Source organism: Aedes albopictus, chromosome 3, assembly GCF_035046485.1.
Source record: "Aedes albopictus strain Foshan chromosome 3, AalbF5, whole genome shotgun sequence".
NCBI classification, from domain to species: Eukaryota; Metazoa; Arthropoda; class Insecta; order Diptera; family Culicidae; genus Aedes; species Aedes albopictus.
The window spans coordinates 353,966,717-353,987,712 of NC_085138.1; the positions used below are offsets into that span (position 1 = coordinate 353,966,717).

Below are 20,996 nucleotides of genomic sequence, written 5' to 3' on the forward strand. Positions count from 1 at the left end.
GAGATAACACATTTGATTTTTGATTTTATCGGTTGCAAACATATTTTACAATCGTTTTATATTTTTTCTATAATAACAACATAATTGTTGAGTTGCTAACTTAAATTAAAGTGCAATATTCGCAAACGTTGATTTTTAATGTCATATACTTTACGAAAATGCCGTTAAATGAGCGGTGAATGGTGACCTCACGGTACGCAACAGTGAAATGGGGAGACTTGATCCCTCGAGGATTACACACACATTATACATGTGAAAAATAAAATTCTTTTCGGAAGCCTCTATTTACTTGGAATTCTAGTCTATTCAACGATAAAATGTGTCAGATAATTATAACTTAAGTACAAACCAAGAAAAGGGGGATCAAGTCTCCCCATTTTGAAAATACGGCATATCCTTAAACATTTAAGGAAATCTTACAATTTTAAACACTCCAAAGTCCAAATTCATCGAAAATACAAGAAAACTCGAAAAGAAAATGAATAGGCTCCTAAAGTCCTATCGGGATTCTTGTTTAAACCACAATATATGGTTCAAGAGTACATATTTACTCAATTTTTGACGTTTTTATTAACCGTTGTTGAAAATATATAATTTTTATTTTTTTAGCCTTTTGCCTCGTCCCTAGCTTATAACACATACTTTGAGTGATTTTTTTTCACCGTGTATGTCAGATAGGAACATTTTTGAAATCCCAGTGCGAAAAATGTCGAGCTCAGTCACACAAGGTTGACCTCAAATGTCAAAGTAGAACTATTTACCATTTTACTTATTTTGAATTTTCTCATTATTCCTTTGTTTTTCAAGTTCGAGTAAAGTACAATTCGGATTAGAATACCATGCTTGATCGTATTATTCAATATAAGCGAGATTTCGTCTTTAATTTTAGGACCCTATTGAAAGACTCTGGAATTATTTTCCCTTTAAATAAACCATGTGCTCAAAGGGGGATCAAGTGTCACCCATTTTTGAAAAATACATCATAAGACATGCCTCCATAAAAACACAGTTTTGAAAACTTTAACAATAATTTAAAGGCCTTCTGTTGTGTATTAACTTGCAATAAATGTTTACCTGCCATTTTGTATTATGTTTCCAGTTCAAAACCGAATTAGCGACATTTTTTCTTTGACTTCCGCTGCTTTTGCCTTGTGTTAAACACAATGTCGGAAGTGGGGCGCTGTATAGAGCACCAGGTGTACAATACAGCGCCCCACTTCCGACATTGTGTTTAACGCAAGGCAAATGCAGCGGAAGTCAAAGAAAAAATGTCGCTAATTCGGTTTTGAACTGGAAACATAATACGGAAAAGATTCAGGTAAATTTAGAAAAAGGGATCAAGTCTCTCCAGTCTTCCCTATTAACTACGTTTGATTCACATTAGAATTTTCTGTTTTGCGAAAAAACTTGTATGAAAAAAAAGTCCTTCTTTGTATTGTTACGATACAACCTATACAATTCAATGTGAAATGCTCATTCACATTTGATTCTATTGTTAGAAACATTTGATTCTATTGTTTTTCTATTGTTATTTTAACATTGAATTCTATTGTGAGAACATGGTTTTCAATGGTACTGTTACATTAGAATCCTATGTTTTTCTATTGTATTTTTTATCCGGGTAGTCATCTTGTAGCGAACATTTTCTTCGCTATGACAGTTCAAATGGCAGCCACCGTGGAAAGTTTCTGCCAGGAATCGGTCAAGAAGTTTCTTGAGCGATTCCTTTTGAACACGAAACTGGGCTTATTACTACAAATCTAGTACTACATCGAACGTTCCTCATTCTCTGTTTCTGCAATGAAATGGCGCAAAAAGCGTGGGTATTATTATGTTTCCAGTTCAAAACCGAATTAGCGACATTTTTTCTTTGACTTCCGCTGCTTTTGCCTTGCGTTAAACATAATGTCGGAAGTGGGGCGCTGTATAGCGCACCAGGTGTACAATACAGCGCCCCACTTCCGACATTGTGTTTAACGCAAGGCAAAAGCAGCGGAAGTCAAAGAAAAAATGTCGCTAATTCGGTTTTGAACTGGAAACATAATATGATTCCTTGCTCAATTTGATGCTGTTTGAGCAAAACTTTGGATAACTATGTTGTTTATGTTGCAAGAAATGGAGTAAACAACAACACTGTTACCCAAAGTTTTGCTCAAACAGCATCAAATTAGGCAAGGAATCATAATACTCACGCTTTTTGCACCATTTCATTTCAGAAACGGAGAACAGTACTGACCTTCTCACCATACGAAAGCAAAATCTGCTTATCACTGTGAGGCGACGTTCGAACTGCGAACTGACAGCATACAGCATGACTGCATGAGCTTGTTGCATCATTTGTGAAACATCCCGCTATCATCCGTCAGTCAAAAGTCCGCTCGCCCGCGTCAGTGTCAATCTCTGTTTTCGCTACAGCGGCCGTCATCGGCGTACGCGTCGCAGGTCACCGAAAAAAAAAAGTTTAGCTTCCTTGCGAGTAAACCACAATTTTTTCGCGTTTATCGGGTCGCGGTTCTCCGGTGAGCATTGTATGTGCTGAAAAAAGTGATACCCTCTGGGAGGCAAGCATTGGCCGGTCGGCACCCGGAGCAATGGATGTGACGGAGTGCTGTAGGCTATGCCTGAAGGATGCCTCCAGCGCTGAGGCGGCCCGAATCGATCTGCACCAGGATCAGACCGTGGCGGACATGGTCCAGGAGGTGTACGATATCTACGTGAGTGGTGGACTGGGAAGGGTTGGCCGGAGTCCGCACAGTGATTGACCGTGACTTTGTTTCGCAGATAAAGGATTCCCACCGGGGTTCCAGCTACATTTGCGTGCCGTGCTACCGGAATGTAGCCAAAGTTAAGACCCATCTCGACCGGCATAAAACAACACGGACATTGGCGGCGATGAATCAATCCATTATGGAAGCGCAGGATGATGCCTTCATGGAGGAATCCGATGGTGAGTATTGGTTCTGTGCGCGATGGGCGGCGGAGAGGGAATGAGCCCTTTGTTGATCAGTGTTCCAAAATGGTGGTGTTTAGCGAGGACGCGAATCGTTATTTTTTCGAACATTTCGAATGAAAGATCGCAGGCGACACCTGGGAAATTTTATTCGAAGTAATGAACACTGTGGGATAGTGGTAGTAAATGGCCAACATATCTATTTCAGATTCTATTTTCGCTAATTAAACATTCACGGTCAGAAATTCACTCATATTTGACTGCCGTGAATCGCAAGTCCGTCCCATCTGCATTTTGGGCAAAATTGAGTTAATACCCGTTTTCGACCTTTCTTCCTTCCGATGCTCTTTCAGCTACGTAAATAAAAATATTTGTTCAGTAAAATCTAAAAACCACCAAGTCAGATTGTCCCATAATGAAAATTAATCGCAAGTCAGTCCCATCACGAACTTTTGTACCTTCCAATACAAAATTGATCAATATTTTTGTTACTTTCAAATTTTCTATAGTTACTTCTTTACGTTTGAAACAATTTGTGAAAGTTTCACGATGATCGCAGAAGTTTTCAAGTCACGGCAATTTTTTGAAGTTTTTCATATTAATCAAATTTGAAAACTTCAGGGTCCATTTTCTCAATGCCTACTTTTTACATATGGGACTGACTTGCGATTCTCGGCAGTTGAGCTTAAGTGGGATAGCTCAAAAATGAGTATATTGCATTTCCAGCGATAGCGCTGGCCCAAGCGCGAAAATCGGAATTCGAAATTCGGATTTGAAAGTAAGTCTATTTGAGAGATTTACAATATGAAACAAGTTCAATAAAAATCCATCACTTTGGCCAAACAAGCTCAACATAATGCGAATCATAGCAACCTTGGATGAATGTCGAACTTCAATCACAAATATTTGGCATAATGACAGTGTAATGGCACCTTAAGGCTTAAGGCAACACTAAACAATCGCCTGGTGAGCCAACAAATAAGATTTTGTTGCGTTCATAAATCACGTAGATTTAAGAGGGAGGGGGTGTAGTCTGGTCAAAGTCTAGGCTCCATACACATTTTATTTTATTTTATATAGACGAGAGTCTACGATGAGACCCCGGTCTGAGATGATCAAAATTTGATATACGTGGTTTATGAGCAGCCCCTTAAATTAAATTTAACCACCCATAGTTTTTAATATCCAAAGCTGTAAAGGCATGGGTATTCAGCATGAACATGTTGAGAGTGACGGGTTCGATTCCCTTGGTCCAGGAGCTTTATTGTGAGAATCTTTCTCTGTAATGATTATTCAACAACATTTTTCATTATTTGTATACACTTTATTACCGATACTTCAATATTACATACAATCATTTACATTAGAGACTGTATATATAGAGACATGCAAAGACGACTTCTTTTGATTTGTTCTTCTTCTTCGCCAGACTTTGTTCTTTATAATTTTGCTGGCGTGCACGATAGGTAGCCAATTTGACAGTTCGATAGGTAGATTGGTTTCACTCTTTGCGGGACTGTGTTATAAACAGACTGTAATTTACATAACAACCAATGAGAGTATATTACAGGTGAGGAAGAAGAAGAGATGGCTATGTATTAGTAAGCGAAGAAAAATGTAAACACAAATAGTGACGTCACTATTTGACACGCGTTCTTATGGGAGCTCGCTTTGCATGTAGTAGTGAGATGTTTTGCACCAAACACGGATCGCACGCACACGAAGTATCTTCTTCCACACCTTTATTAGACTCTCATTGCATAACAACATCTCCACATATGACAGATACTCAATGTTATCATACACGCTAAACGTAATAGAGTAATACAATAATTTATTATGTGTCACAAGGTACTATGTACAGTTATGAAAATTTCTTCGACTTCCTTTGACTACTCTATTTTCATGCCTGCCACAGGATATAGGGGTAGGCGGACAGTATGGACACCCGGGGCAAAATGGACAACCTCAACACAACAGACGTAACACTCTTTAAAACGGCTTGGCAGATGCATTTAGTGGAGATGAACCAGCCTTGGGCTGAAAATCTCCCTCATAAAGCTAATAATAATAATAAGATGCATTTAACGATAAATTCAAATTTCATTTGATTTGCGCGATTGATTCATCAGAGGCGCTAGTATTCGATCGCTTTGGCGTTTGCCAGTGTACACGTTGCTGAATGATGCAAACGAAAATTACAGGCAGTTTGTGTAGTAGTGTGCGTGTTAGACAAACGTCAAGTCGAGATACATCATGGCCGACAGTGTCGCGCGCGGTTCTACCAACAGGTGGCAGTGTGCTCATGTTTACTTATTTTTAATATCAAAAAACTAGTTTGATTTTTTTTCCTTTCGTCGGGGCAGAATGGACACTCATCTATAAGGGAGAAACGGTGAGGGGGAAAACACAATCTAAATCACAAACAAACCAAATTCCTCGAATTGAGTATGTTTTTGGTCGAATGTTTGCTGTCGTAAACATAGGACGAAACAAATCCGACAAAAAACGTCTACAGTGGAAAATCATTGTTTTACGCACAGCTTTACATGCGGACAAAAACAACTTTATTCATAACAATCCGAATAGGACGCAATCAATGAAGTACTAGATTGAAAGTTGCGAGCTGGATTTTTGTATGGTGAGATGATCAGTTCTCCATTTCTGCAATGAAATGGTGCGAACAGCGTGGGTTATATGATAACTTGTCTAATTTTATACTGTTTGAGCAAAAGGTTGGGGAACTGTGTGTTGAAATTGCAAGAAAAAAAAAATAATACAACAGTTACCCAAACTTTTGCTCAAACAGCATAAAATTAGTCAAGAAATCATATAACCCACGCTGTTTGCCTCATCTCATTGCAGTAATGTAACTCGCTACTTTTAATCTAGTACTTCACCGTTTCCTTCCTATGGGGCACATTCGGTGTAGTACTAGATTTGTAATAATGAACTGAATTTTTGTATGGTGAGAAGGTTAATTCTCCGTTTCTGCAATGAAATGGTGAAAAAAGCGTGGGTATACGATTCCTTGCCTAATAAGTTTTGCTCAAACAGCATAAACTTGGTCTTGATTCTCTGCGACTTCCACTTGTAGATAAGAATCGGTTTGAGCGAGTGAAGTATACAGTATACTGTATACAGTTACCGGCACAAAAAAAGATCCACCATATACAGTAGACGTTCGATAACTACGACATGTTTACGTTTCACTTAGCGAACAAAATTCGATAACTGCAACGTCAGATTGGCGTCAACAACCCATCAATTGACGTAAAATGAACGTAAAATTCATTCGACTGTTCATTCGGGCTAACCTGGCGCACCGTTTTGACGGAAAGCGGTGCGATAACTGCAAATTTGTTGCACTTACCGACCTTGCAGTTAGAAAGCATTGCAGTTAAACCGTTTGCACCGACCGAACGTCTACTGTAGTGGTTACAGTTTCTAATGAAAATTACATGCACAAATGATAAAATAAACCTTTCAATGAATGTACTACACCCATTTTAAATTGTTTTAGTAATCTGTGTTGAAAAATAATTGGTTTTTGGTCAATATAGTGAATTCTAATAAGATTGGGAAAATTGGTTAAAAATATTTAGGGTATGACAGAAAAAAAGTTCCACTTTCAAAAATTTCAAAATTTCATCAAATTTTCATACGTTTTGATTCTTGGTGTATGCTATTGTGATGTTTTCGACATATTAAATTTATTTTGACATGTATTTTATCAATTTTAGGGTGCTATAGAGCGAGTTTATTTTTCATGGTTAGGGTAAAATTTTCCCTAAACTACAGAAACTATTTGTAAGCAAAAATGAATACAATTAATCTACAATATAACAATAATTTATTCAGCTGCAGACCTACAGGGATGTGCTTTTTGGACCATTTTTATGAGTATTGGTCGACTAATGCAAAGAAATGTAGATGTTGTGAAGATTATTAACGATTATTTGATATTTAACTCAAAACACTCTCACATTTGTGTATCGCAATGATCACCTTCATCTGCTTGTGCTAAAGCACGGTTTCCCAACCATCGTTTCGCGACCCCCCAAGGGACTGTTCATAAATCACGTAGACCAAAATTTGGCCATCCCAGACCCCCTCCCCCCCTCGTAGACTTTTGTTCACACAAAAATTTTGAAATTTGTATGGAGCGTAGACTTTGGCCAGACCCCCCCCCCCTCTTCCCATAAAGTGTACGTGGTTTATGAACGGACCCCAACTGCTTGCAGGCACGCTGCGATTATTTTGCTAAAGCATGCTGGAGGTTTTAGAATAAACTTGTTATTGTGATACATTGAAAATTTGTAATTATCAATGTGTATATGATATAATATACCTTCAAAAAAGCTTTAGCACAAGCAGAAGGAAGTGATCATTGCGATACACAGACGTGAGAGTGTTTTGAGATATCAAATAATCCTTAAGAATCTTCACAACATGTGCATTTCTTTGCATTAGTCGACCATCACTCATAAAAATTGTCCAAAAAATGACATCCCTGTATGTCTGCAAGCTGAATTATTCTAATCTCCTCTCCTCTTCTTGGCGTTACGTCCTCCTGGGACAAAGCCTGCTTCTCAGCTTAGTGTTCTATGAGCACTTCCACAGTTATTAACTGAGAGCTTCCTCTGCCAATGACCATTTTGCATGTGTATATCGTGTGGCAGGCACGAAGATACTCTATGCCCAAGGAAGTCAAGGAAATTTCCTTTACGAAAAGATCCTGGACCGACCGGGAATCGAACCCGTCACCCTCAGCATGGTCATGCTGAATACCCGTGCGTTTACCGCCTCGGCTATATGGGCCTGAATTATTCTAATATTGTAGATTAATAGCATTCATTCTTGCTTACAGATAGTTTCTGTAGTTTAGGGAAAATTTTACCCAATAGGAAGCAATCAGTGAAGTACTAGATTGAAAGTAGTGAGCTGGATTTTTGTATGGTGAGATGATCAATTCTCCATTTCTGCAATGAAATGGCGCAAACAGCGTGGGTTATATGATTTCTTGACTAATTTGATGCTGTTTGAGCAAAAGTTTGGGTAACTGCATTGTTGTATTATTTATTTCTTGCAACTTCAACAACACAGTTACCCAAAGTTTTGCTCAAACAGCATCAAATTAGTCAATAAATCATATAACCCACGCTGTTAGCGCCATTTCATTGCAGAAATGGAGAATTGATCATCTCACCATACAAAAATCCAGCTCACTACTTTCAATCTAGTACTTCACTGATTGCTTCCTATTGACCATGAAAAATAAACTCGCCCAATAGCACTCTAAAATTGATAAAACTCATGTCAAAATAAATTTATTATGTCGTAAATATCACAATAGCAAACACCTAGGGGCAAGACACTATGAAAACGAGAGCAGCTCTGAGAAATTCAAAGTTACTCTTTTTATCGATTATCGACTAAATTTGTTGAAAGGCAGCCTCAAAACTGCAATTTTCATGTCAGATCACACTTTGGTCTAAATAGAAGAAAATCTAAGGAACTGGGAAGAATTCTGAGCAACACTTCGAACACAGATTTTCTCTCGTTAGATCTGCCTTTCCCCTAGGTTAAAAGTAACGGTACATTCGAATTTGGCTATCAGACTCATCACTTTATGCGTTAGCAACGTTAACAAATGCTGAATTCCCAACGGGACTGCCTATTTACCTGTTCACTCCCGACACGAAGGTATGGCAATATCTGTTGTGACTCTTTTTTGGTTCAGCTGTCTATGGCATTCCTTTGCTTTCTTCGACATCTTCGGGAGGATGTAGCACACACAAGGCTACGATTAGTGTCGCAATCTATTTAATAGCGACTCTTTTTTTAATGATCCATTATGCTTAATTTATTTCAGACGAGGACTTCTTCACTAGTTCCAAGCTTGGCTATCGCCGGCCAACCTCTTCCCCAGTGGACGTGCTACTCAGCCTGAAAGACTGCATGCAAAGTAAACGTTTCCGTGAAGCGTTGACCGAACGTTGTGAGCTGGGTCACCTTTTGGTGTCTGGACCGATCTACCAGAGGGCTACCGGCAGCTTCCTGGACACGTGGCATCCCACTCAGCTGTACTGCCACAAATGTCGCAGTAAATTTGATTCAAAATCGTCGCTCGAAGAGCACACCATCTCATGTAAGTTTAAGTGCATTTTCTGCTCTCGAAGCTATACGCATGAGGAATCATTAAATTTACATTCGTGTCCTAGAAGAGATAAGCATAAAAAAGCAAAGAAACGTAAAGCAAAACAGCATCGTTTGAATAACGCTACTAAAATAAGCAAAACTACGACACCGTCTCCTACGGAGAAGTCGCAACCGACTATCGTAGCCGATTCTGTAGTGCAGCAGAAGGAACAACCGACGACTGTAGTTCCGATTCCACAGTTATTGCCTGCGCCGGTGGCAGCTCCGCGCATTGAAGGAGAAGCGAACCTGGATGCCGAATTGACGAATCTACTGGAAAGATGGTACGGCCAAGGGGAGGACATAGAAGAACTGAGCCATCTTAGCGTTGGAGCCATTGACGCTCCGCTGGATAACGGCGTTTTCACTAATTCTGACCTGTATAGTCGCATTATAGATTCCAGCTATCAGGCATCTACAGCTGCTCCAAAACCAGCTATTTCAGTTCGACCCATGAGCCAACTGATTGAAACTCCCGTAGAACAGAGTCTGCCATCCTCTGTACCAGCCTTGGTTCCCCTGTCTGATACGAATGTCCCTATGGATGTGATTGAAATCGATGATGACGACGATGTACACACCACACTTCCGGTGGTTCCTTCGGCTAGTGCTTCTACGGCTGGTAAACCGGAGCAGACTCTGAGTGAAAAAGATATCCTGAACATCGTCAAGCACTTCCGGGGCATCGATGAAAATGAGTCATACCTTGTGAAGGCTAAGATCAACGGAGCGCAAAAACTTATTTGCATCAGTAAGAGGAAAAACGAAAGCGGTGTGCAAACCTCAGTTGCAGCTCCCGTGAGCCAAAATAGTAATTCAGCGCTCCAAGCGGGCAGTAGAAATCCTCCACAGAAACAAATTGTGATAGCACCTTCAGTTAAACAATCATCCGTACAGAATGCCAACACTATTATACCTTCGACTGCCGTAAAACCTCCTTTAGCGATCAAAAGTGTAGCCTCCATCAATGGGGCTCCAACTGCATCTACAGGTCCGCAGCTGAAAATTTCCCACGTACAGTCCTTAGTTTCGGACCCGAGTACATCACAGCAACCGGCACCTAGACTCTTGAATGGAATGCCGCAGCAAACCACTACGGTTGCATTGAAACCCAACTTGGCAGTTCGGAAGGCGCCGGCTGCCAGCTTCACCGTTAGAACTGCTCAACCGAAACCTAGCGCGGCCAATAAGCCGGCCCCGCAGAGGATCATTGTTGGCAGCAACTCGTTGAAGTTCGTGAGCAACAGCGGAGGTGCGCCTAATCGTTTCGTTCCAATCGCTCCTAAGCCTGATGCCGGTCCAAGCCCACCGCGAGCCGTATTTGTACAGAGAAAGCAGGTGCAAACCATCATCCAATCGTCGACGTCGACGGTAACGCGGACTAACATTGGAGGGAACGTTGAATCCACAACGACTAGCAGCAGCAGCAGCACAACTACCGATTTTAACAATTCGTTGCTGAAAACGCAACTACTCCAGCAACCGGCGAAAGTCTATCCGGGCGGCAGTGGAACCGCCCCGAATGGGAATCGGAATATCGCCTCTAAATCGACTACTCTAGGTGGAGCGTTGGCTAGCCTTGCTGGCTCGAATAGGCAGTTTAAATTGAACAATACGACCATCAAACGGATGAATTAATCTCACGTGAGCCGAGAAACTAGCAGAACAAGTGTCACAGGTATTGTAGAGATAACGGAACATTCTTCTGTTCATAAATCATTGAACACGTATCTTGTAGAATTGCAGACGATTTGCCTTAATTGCTTTGCTTGGCAAAGGGAAGTATTTGGGGCCGTTTTGGTCTGGTCGGGTTTCTTTGAATCGAATTCTTCGGGTAATGTTCTGCAATTCTACAATCCATTTACAAACAAATTAAGGCAAAGTAATATAGCTCTAAAATACGATAAGTGTAACGTTTATACGTAGATGCATTATTTTATATCACATTCCTTTGAAATATAGTTGTATTTTTGTGTAAAATATATAATAGATGACATTTTGTTTCGAAGTTTTTTTCTGAAAAATATCCCAACATTCAAGATTCAAACCAAAAAGCACCGCCAAATTGCTTGTTGCATAAATAAGTGGGGAAAAAGCGTGTGAAAAAGACATATCTAGATATGTTTTATATTCACCATTGGTAACAGCATGAGAAGTTCGAGGGTGTTCAGATGACCCAAATAAAAAGCAGTAAAACGTCGCAAGAACAACACTTTCCACGCTGAAGGTGGCTGCTTCAGCGAAGTAACTCAAATTTTGGCAAATATGACACAACTTTGCACTGTGCGGCATTAAATTGTTACTTCGAACATGCCTGTGCCACCTATGAGAAACAGTGGAAGCTTTTCGAACATGGGTGGGTGTCTCAGCTAAATTTAAACGTAACCTTCACGGTCAGAAAATTCACTCATTTTCGAGCTAAAGTGGGACAACTCAAAATTGAGTAAATTTTTTTTCCAGCGATAGCGCTGGCCCAAGTGCGAAAATCTCATCAGTTTAAGCCGTATAATATTCTTGATGATGCGAAGAATATTATACGGCTTAAACCAGTTGGATTTTTGCACTTGGGCCAGCGCTATCGCTGGAAATGCAATTTACTCATTTTTTGAGCTGTTCCAGTTTAGCTCAGTTTTGTGTGAATCTTACTCATTTTAGAGTAACATTTTCTTAGCGTGTATCCGATTCTGATTAGGATCGATCGAAATTTACAGCAATCAACACCAAATTACAACTTAAAATACTCTTTTATTCAGTTTGTTTTTCAATAGTTAAACATATACAACCTTAGCATTACGAACGACACCACCTAAACTAGGGCCCTACTTCTCCAGCGGAGCATAATTCAGCAGTTTTTCAATCAGATCGACATGACCCAACAGCATACGGCGGCAGCAGTACCGTTTCAGTCCGAGGGCATCCAAAGCGTCACTGTAAAGAGGTTGGCCCAGAATGTTAAACTGCTTTCGAAGATTCTTGACCGGAAACTTACCCTTCCGTGTATTCGGCTTGCAGCAGTCCCAAATAGGCTTCCCATTTGTTGCCGATTACTTTGCCGCATGTGAAGCACCGCACCGGGATGATCATTTTCCAGCTGAAATGGAAAAAACATTCGATTGATAACTAATGAGGAACAAGTTTAACGCAAACTTTTACATATACCTGGTGAAATTTACTGAGTTTAAGGCGAAATTCGTGTATAATTTAATGTTTTTGCAGCAGCGCAGAAGAACGCGTTGGTGATGGAACCAGATTATCGAGAACACTCGATCAAAACAAATTTTGACAGATTGGGAGTTCGCAGAAAAAAATTGAGCACAACACTGAGCAACATTTGACAGCATGGTCCACCGAAAAATAGTTGGGAGTTTGAGGTGCTTTTTCCCACACTGAAAAAAGTATAGTGCTGCGCGCAAGGGATTTTCAAATTTTAAAAACCCAATAGGCTCCTAAAGTCCTATCGGGATTCTTGTTTTAAACCACAATATTATGCCTCTCAAGAAAAATCAGAACATGGCGATTATCTGCCTCTGGTTTCTGATATAAGCGCGACAGTCACTAATCATAACAGCGTCACCAGATTTAAAAGTATATAATTCCATTATATGGGGTTTGACAGCAAGAACACTCATTCAACTGAGCCACTCTTGCCGTTCGTCACAAATACATCCAAAAACATCTGTCACTTCGCGAAACCCACGTGCTTTTGTTTTTGGCGGGAACACTTTTTCTTTTGTTTTGCCTTGCGACTGTCATGCGGCGGTATGCCTAGCGAGCGTACGACCGCCGCAAGACTCGAATAAAAGATAAGCGCGGCAATATATGGTTCAAGAGTGCATATTTACTCATTTTTTGGCGTTTTTATTAACCGTAGTTGAAAATATATAATTTTTATTTTTTTAGCCTTTTGTCTCGCTTCTAACTTATAACACATACTTTGAGTGATTTTTTTTCGACGTGTATGTCAGATAGGAACATTTTTGAAATCCCAGTGCGAAAAATGTCGAGCTCAGTCACACAAGGTTGACCTCAAATGTCAAAGTAGAACTATTTACCATTTTACTTATTTCGAATTTTCTCATTATTCCTTTGTTTTTCAAGTTCGAGTAAAGTACAATTCCGATTAGAATAACATGCTTGATCGTATTATTCAATATAAGCGAGATTTCGTCTTTAATTTTAGGACCCTATTCAGTTGAAAATCCCATGCGCACAGCACTACACTCAGCGAAAAAACTAGCGAAATTCATCGAAATACCTTATGAAAATTTGCTATAATTAACTCTTATGGATGACATATATAAGAATACCTTATGAAAATTGATCGTACTTGCTATGACAAATTTCATAAGATATACTTATGAAAAGAACAAAAAAATCTTAAATTCGATCCAATAAAAAATCCGGAAGATGGTCCGCCGGAGGCATAGCAAGAGCTGCTCAATTTAATCACACAAATTGTTCGTATTAAGTACCTACCGGATGTAAACGCATCTGAAAGAGAATCAAATTTTCTTTCCAAAAAAGTGCTCGTTTGTTTCTCTACGATGCGGAATACGATATGAAAAAGTGAAAAAAGTGCACTTTGCCTATGCTGCGCCATGTGAATTTTAGGCGGAGTCACGTTTTTCATAGGGTTCTCATTCCTGCCACCAGCTGCGGAGGGATCGTTAGCTTCCGTTGGATTTACCTATAGCGTTCCCAGCCTACGATGCTTCGCGATAAGCTAATCGAAAAACATCGAAAGGGATGAAAAGACAGGCTTGGCTGGAATGCAACAGCTCAACGGCGAAAAGGAGCAGCCACCAATGCTGCTCAGCATCGAGTCTGTTCGTGTACGGCAGGTTGGTTTGATAAAGCGAGGTAGGGTGAAAACGTATTCGTTGTCGAAAGCGAATCGCATCATTTCGCGAATGTTATCACCAAATAGCAAGCTTGGCGCAAATCAAATCAAATTTGAATTGATCGTTAAATGCATGTGCCAAGCCGTTTTGAAGAGTGTTACGTCTGTTTGTCTGTGTTTCATCGTTTCTATGAACAGTCTGGCTGATTTCCCAAGAAAAGGGAACTTCTTGTTCTCGTCCAAGATTTGCATTGCTCTATGAGGTCGAAATGCCACCTTGAAGTCGATGAATAGATAGCATTTTTTGGAGGATTTGCCATACAGTGAAGATTTAGTCCGTTGTTGACTGGTCATCGATGAAGCCCATTCGATAACTTTCCACGAACTAATTCGTTTTAGGTGATAGCCGACAGAAGATAATTCTGGTAGATTCCTGGGTAGATTATCCTTTTCGTCCACTCTTTCCGCAGGTGCTCGGATTCGTACGCATTGTGATTTTTGAACGGTAACTTCGAGTCAGAATTTCTCAGAGTTGCTCTCGTTTGCACAGTGTCTTGTCCCCAAGGGGAATGACATATCCTTTTCTAATCGGAATATCCGCATTAATCCGTTTCTAACCGTCGCTAACCGCGTCTAACTTTTGCTCACTTAGCAGCTCGCTTAGCAACGGTTAGCGACGGTTAGAAACGGATAAATGCGGATATTCCGGTTAGAAAAGGATATGTCATTCCCCTTGCTTGTCCCTAGATTTGAAGCCTATACAGTCCGGATTCGCTGATTGGGTCACGACTGCGTCCCGATTAGCGAATTGTGTTCGTTCGTTGGGGCAACTGACAACTGATCAAAAGCAAGTGACGAGAAATACGTCATGAAACACTCACATACTTGCGCAAACGTTCTGTATACAGGAGCTGTGTGCGACGGCGGTCAGACGTTATTGACTGTGATTTTTAGTTGGGTTTTGCCCCAACCAGTGAACATTTAACCAACAATCAATACGAAACTGGAAATTCGCCCGTGCTCCAGTTTCATCAAATTTCAACGACCCCAATCCCCCACTACATCATTTTTGAATGTCTAAAAGGAGGCGGCGCTTCTAACATTTTTGCTGTCAATCAATTTACCCATGTTTCTGCCACATTTTCGTTCTTTTGTTTTGTTTTTTTTTTTCTTTGCAATGTGTTTTGACTGACCCAAGCAGTTTTGGAGGGTAAAAAAAGGTTGTCCCAAGAGTCCTGACAAACAGTGCGATGAGGCCACCCCCCGACAATGATGCCCGAAGATAATCAAAAACTGCCGGATTCAAGTACCAATTTCGGAACATCAAAACAAATTGTCTGTACGGTGGTGGCGATCGGAAAGCGCAGATCGAATAAATAAGGTGGCCGTTTATAAACCACGTAGACTTTTTAAGGGGAGGAAGGGGTTTTTCCCAAAGTTCCATACAAATTTTCTAATTTTTGTTCTGAGGGCAAGTGTGGCGGGGCTGCCAAAGTCATCGATAATACACCATACGATCGGGAATAGGCTGACCTTGAGCCCTGCACGGGTGTGGCCTCACGAGGGCTAGACATCGAGGGCATTTCACACGTTCTGAATCACGACTTCTCGCGGAATATTGGTGAGTACGTGGAACGGACGGGTCGCGCTTGCCGAAGTGAAGCCCAACTAACAATTGGCTTCTTTAACGATGTTGAGATAATTCGATATTCTGAATCCGCATGTCAAACTGAGCTGAAATCCAAATTTTCATGAATTTTGGACCCCGGGAACCTATTTAAAAATCAATTTGAAGTTTGTATGGGAGCAATTTGTCGAATCACCCCTCGTCGCAGTTTGTACTGCGTGGAGCTGTCAAACAGTTGGCCAGCTGTCAAAAGGTGATTTCAAAAAATCTCTATGATATTGATTTTAGGTACCAAAATAAGGTTCTGAAAATCTGAAAAAAATCATAGTGGCTCAGAAAAAGGTGCTCTTTCGTATAAAATCAAAAAATCAATAAATTTTTCATCATTTAAAAACCTAATTGCAAGTCACAAACAAGCAAGCTTGCTGAATTGTTGCTTAATAATGGTAATGATAGCTGAACTAAAATTATGCTCTACACATTACTGTTTAAATGATTTTTCAATTGAGAATGTAGTCAATGTTCGACTTTCCTCATCGGTATCAACAATGATAAATTAAAGCACTTTTCAAAAGTTTAACAAGAAATTTATTCGACAAGCATTGATTCCTTAACAAAAGAGTTTAACAAAACATTTGTCTGCATCTTATTAAGCTGATGTATCGATAAGCATATGCTCCTGAACAATGTGCCTTTCACTTGTCAAATAAACGCCTTCAGTCCGTCATAGTTTGACTCGGAACTTTGTTCGGATTATGGGATAAATCATGGCTAAAACTGTTTAGACAACCAAGTTATTAAAAAAAAACATTATTTTAAACGAATCACATAAAATAAAACAGAATAGAATCATATATGTAGTTAATCATTGAGTGCCAAGAGACGTAATGAACGTAAAAATGAGGCATTTATTTATTATTATTAGTCTGTAACAAGATATCTCGTACCTCGATTATTATATATTTTATCTTCCGCAGCAGTTCGATTGTACGAGACGCTTGGATCGATGCATTTGACATTTCAGTGCTGTCTGTTTACTGAATATTGTTCCCACAGTCACCTAGACAACCAAACAACATTCAGAAGTCGACACATTTCAAGTATCCCTAAACATCCTTATGCACTATTTATTGAACACAACATCAAGATTCCATGACAAAAGCATAAATAAAAAAAATGCTTAACGGATCTTCGATTGAGCATGAGTAGATTACCTGAACAAATGCTGTGAATGCACCATGTCCAAGACCATACCGCACCACATATTGTCATACATTTTTAAAGATCGATATTTAATAATAAAAATAAATACATATTCATATCGCAATTAGTACGTCCAGAAACAATATCTTCAATAAGGACCAACACTTTTTGGCCGCATTCGATACAAGTTTTCTCACCGCGCGATAAAAATACTGACAGCGGAATCAGAATGGAAAGCACGTGTTTTGGGCTGAACAGCTGTTGAGTATAAGGCGTTGTTCAGTTGATTACCACGTGCTGTGCTAATTCACCACTGCTGAACACAAGTTCAGGAGTGATCATTATTGAGTCATGGGAAGATTATGTTTTGCTTTGGGTGCTGCATCTCACCATCTCTAGGATGGCGCAGATAGGAAGGCATGCGGCTGGCAATCGACAGGTCTCGTGTTCTAATCCGGATTTAGGTAATTTTATATGTAATTCTTATTTCATAATAGGTGTTCTCAACATGAGAGCAAATAATTACTCTCGTGAGAGTTCAACATTTTTGCATTTTATTTATTTTCTATCATTTTTGCCAAAGCTGAATAACAACTTTCCTGTACATTTGTAAAACGCTTTGAACAACAAAAAAATAAGTTGGTGCACAACATGATGCTTTATAACTTCTCCAAATTTGTGTGAACAAAATCCGAACAAAGGTTGTACGTGAAAATAATTCAAATGTTATTCAACATTATGCTGAATAAATTCGTCATAATGGTGCCTGTTAAATGAGTGATTGTTAGTTGGGAGTATTTACTCAGCTTTATTCATATGGCCTATTGTATATCCGGTTGGAATCAAGACAGATATTCAATCAAAAATTGCAATTCTCTTGGTCCACAAGTACATATCGCAACAGTTTCGCTTTTAGTGCGCTGTGTTGCTGGCAACAACGGGAAGGATGCGCACTACTTTTGACATGATTCAAAAACGTCGCGAGTTGGGTCACGTCGCGACTTGATTGTGCGACGTCCGGTTTGGTGGCGGCCCGACAATATTATCGCAAAAAACGCTATTGTCAGATTTCTTGAAACCTAGCTTGAAACGTAAACACCGCGCGGTCGTTGAAATGTTTTAAGGTGAAACATCAAGAAATCCCATTGCAATTTTGCATACAAACTTTAGAGGCACAAATCTGACGAACGAAGCATCGAACCAAGCCGCACTTGTTTTTCATGGCTTTGCTTACTTGCAAAAAGAGGTAGCTTTTCCAAATCGAGAGCATTTGTTTACGAATTTTCAAGATTGGTGCTCTTGAAAACGTGAGCAGGGGACCAAGTCGGCCATTGTGGCAGCCATATTTGTATTCTCTGATGTTTCTCCTTAAAAAGGGACTTTGCACAAAAGTTCACGCCTAGGTTCACGCATTCTATCGCTTTCGAAAGGAACAGCCGCACCGTAGGAAACGCCGCAATATTATTTCCCATAAGGATGAAGTAAACAGGGAGTGAAAACCACGGCTGTGCCTTTCGGAAGCGATAGGCCGCGTGCACTTTTGTGCAAATCCCTCAATATTTGTTCGTGTAATAACCAATTTTTGTAGCAACTGGTTGTTTCTGTAGCAGCTCAAACTCTCGTGTATTTTAACGATGAACCACAAACAAACAGACTTAACAATTGCGAAGTTTTCATCGACCTCGCTTTTAACGATCATTTAAAATTTTCATAGTTGTGGCTTTCATAACCAGAGGCGCGCGCATCGTTTTTCTTTGCATTTGACGTTTCACACTAGCGCCTTCTGGGGACGATATTGCACAATACAGCGATTCGTGCAACTTTTCCGCCAGGTGATGGTAGTTTGACGGGGTCTCCAGTTAGCCTAGTGGTTAAGGCTATGGATCGCCAATCCGGAGACGGCGGGTTCGATTCCCGTTCCGGTCGGGAAAATTTTCTCGACTCCCTGGGCATAGAGTATCATTGTACTTGCCTCACAATGTACAAGTTCATGCAATGGCAGGCAAAGAAAGCCCTTCAATTAATAACTGTGGAAGTGCTCAGAGAACACTAAGTTGAAGCGAGGCAGGCCAAGTCCCAGTGGGGACGTAGAGCCACAAAGAAGAAGAAGATGGTAGTTTGAACTGGGCGATGGATTTCCATGAAAATCGTTCAAGGTTTTAGTCTGTTTGTCTGTGGATGAACACTGCCATCGTGGGGTCAAATCTAGGGGCAAGACAGATCTAACTAGAGCAAATCTGTGCTCGAGGTGTTGTTCAGAATTCCTCACAGTTCCTCAGAATTTATCCCGTCTATGCCAAAGTGTGATCTGGCACCTAGGGGCAGGACCTAGGGGCAAGACACTGTGCAAACGAGAGCAACTCAGAGAATTTCTGAGTAACTCTTTCTGTCGATGATCGACGAAATTTGTTGAAAGACATCCCCAAAACTGCAATTATCATTCAGCACACGCAACACTTTGCAGTTTGACATTGGTGCCAGATCACACTTTGGTATAAATGGGAGAAAATCTGAGGAACTGTGAGGAATTCTGAACAACATTTCGAACACAGATTTGCTCTCGTTAGATCTGTCCTGCCCCTAGGGCAGGACAGATCTAACGAGAGAAAATCTGTGCTCGAAATGTTGTTCAGAATTCCTCACAGTTCCTCAGATTTCCTCCCATTTATGCCAAAGTTTGATCTGGCACCTAGGGGCAGGACAGATCTAACGAGAGAAAATCTGTGCTCGAAATGTTGTTCAGAATTCCTCACAGTTCCTCAGATTTCCTCCCATTTATACCAAAGTGTGATCTGGCACCAATGTCAAACTGCAAAGTGTTGCGTGTGCTGAATGAAAATTGCAGTTTTGGGGATGTCTTTGAACAAATTTCGTCGATCATCGACAGAAAGAGTTACTCAGAAATCCTCAGAGTTGCTCTCGTTTGCACAGTGTCTTGCCCCTAGTCTGGCACCAATGTCAAACTGCAAAGTGTTGCGTGTGCTGAATGAAAATTGCAGTTTTGGGGATGTCTTTCAACAAATTTCGTCGATCATCGACAGAAAGAGTTACTCAGAAATCCTCAGAGTTGCTCTCGTTTGCACAGTGTCTTGCCCCTAGTCTGGCACCAATGTCAAACCGCAAAGTGTTGCGTGTGCTGAATGAAAATTGCAGTTTTAAGGATGTCTTTCGACAAATTTCGTCGATCTCCGATGAAAAGAGTAACTCAGAATCCCTCAGAGTTGCTCTCGTTTGCACAGTGTCTTGCCCCCAGCACTGCAACTCTGTTGAAGATCTATCATTAAACAGTTTTGACTTTGGTTTAGTAATAATTGATTATTCACGAGTTGAAAAGTACGCAACAAGTTCAGCTTCCGTTTTGTCTGCAACAAAAAAGTTCGAGATCATGTCAATCTGTTACCAGTAGGGATAAAGACTAATCGTCGCGCCTTTTTTGTTGCTTGTTTTGTGCCTCTTTTGTCTGCCAATTCTCTTCATTGGCTTTGTCCGAATCCGTGGAAAACTTTATATTTTTGAGAAGATAATTTCATAAGCTTTGATCGCTGAAATTTTTGGAATGCTTTTTTTTCTTTCCTCAGTTATGACCAATTTTGTAAAAAATTACCATGTAAGCCTATTTGAAGCCTATACAGTCCGGATTCGCTGATTGGGTCACGACTGCGTCCCGATTAGCGAATCGTGTTCGTTCGTTGGGGCAACTGACAACTGATCAAAAGCAAGTGACGAGAAATACGTCACGAAACACTCACATACTTGCGCAAACGTTCTGTATACAGGAGCTGTGACGCGACGGCGGTCCGACGTTATTGACAGTGCTTTTTAGTTGGGTTTTGCCCCAACCAGTGAACATTCAACCATCGAGACAGCCCATCTAACGAGCTCTCAACGAACGAATCGTCACTGTATTATACGGTCATTTTTCACAATATTTGCCATAACTTAGGAACTAAAAAAAAGTGCATTCCATAAATTTCAGCAATCAAAGCTTATGAAATAAATAACCTTCTCAAAAATATTTTTTCGAAAACTTTCCGCGAGTTCGGACATATCTGACACCAATGTCAAACTGCAAAGTTTTGCGTGTGCTGAATGAAAATTGCAGTTTTAGGGATGTCTTTCGACAAATTGTGTGGATCATCGATAAAAAGAGTAACTCAGAATCTCTCAGAGTTGCT

General features: G+C 40.3%; 2 protein-coding genes across 2 annotated transcripts; one reads left to right on the top strand and one right to left on the bottom strand.

Moving 5' to 3' along the window:
- The first annotated feature begins 2,376 nt into the window (after nt 1–2,376).
- Nucleotides 2,377–11,070, top strand: LOC109408740 (nascent polypeptide-associated complex subunit alpha, muscle-specific form). The gene is made up of 3 exons (XM_019682114.3): nt 2,377–2,714; nt 2,782–2,947; nt 8,826–11,070. The coding sequence occupies exons 1-3, from the start codon at nt 2,592–2,594 to the stop codon at nt 10,787–10,789; spliced, it is 2,253 nt and encodes a 750-aa protein (XP_019537659.3). The 5' UTR covers nt 2,377–2,591; the 3' UTR covers nt 10,790–11,070.
- Nucleotides 11,071–11,876: 806 nt separating this feature from the next.
- LOC109408825 (DNA-directed RNA polymerases I, II, and III subunit RPABC5) lies at nt 11,877–12,462 on the bottom strand. Its single transcript, XM_019682205.3, has 3 exons — nt 12,311–12,462; nt 12,141–12,242; nt 11,877–12,079 (listed from the first exon to the last, which is right to left on the bottom strand). Exons 2-3 carry the CDS (start codon nt 12,233–12,235, stop codon nt 11,971–11,973), a joined length of 204 nt encoding a protein of 67 aa, XP_019537750.1. The 5' UTR covers nt 12,236–12,242; nt 12,311–12,462; the 3' UTR covers nt 11,877–11,970.
- Nucleotides 12,463–20,996: the final 8,534 nt, after the last annotated feature.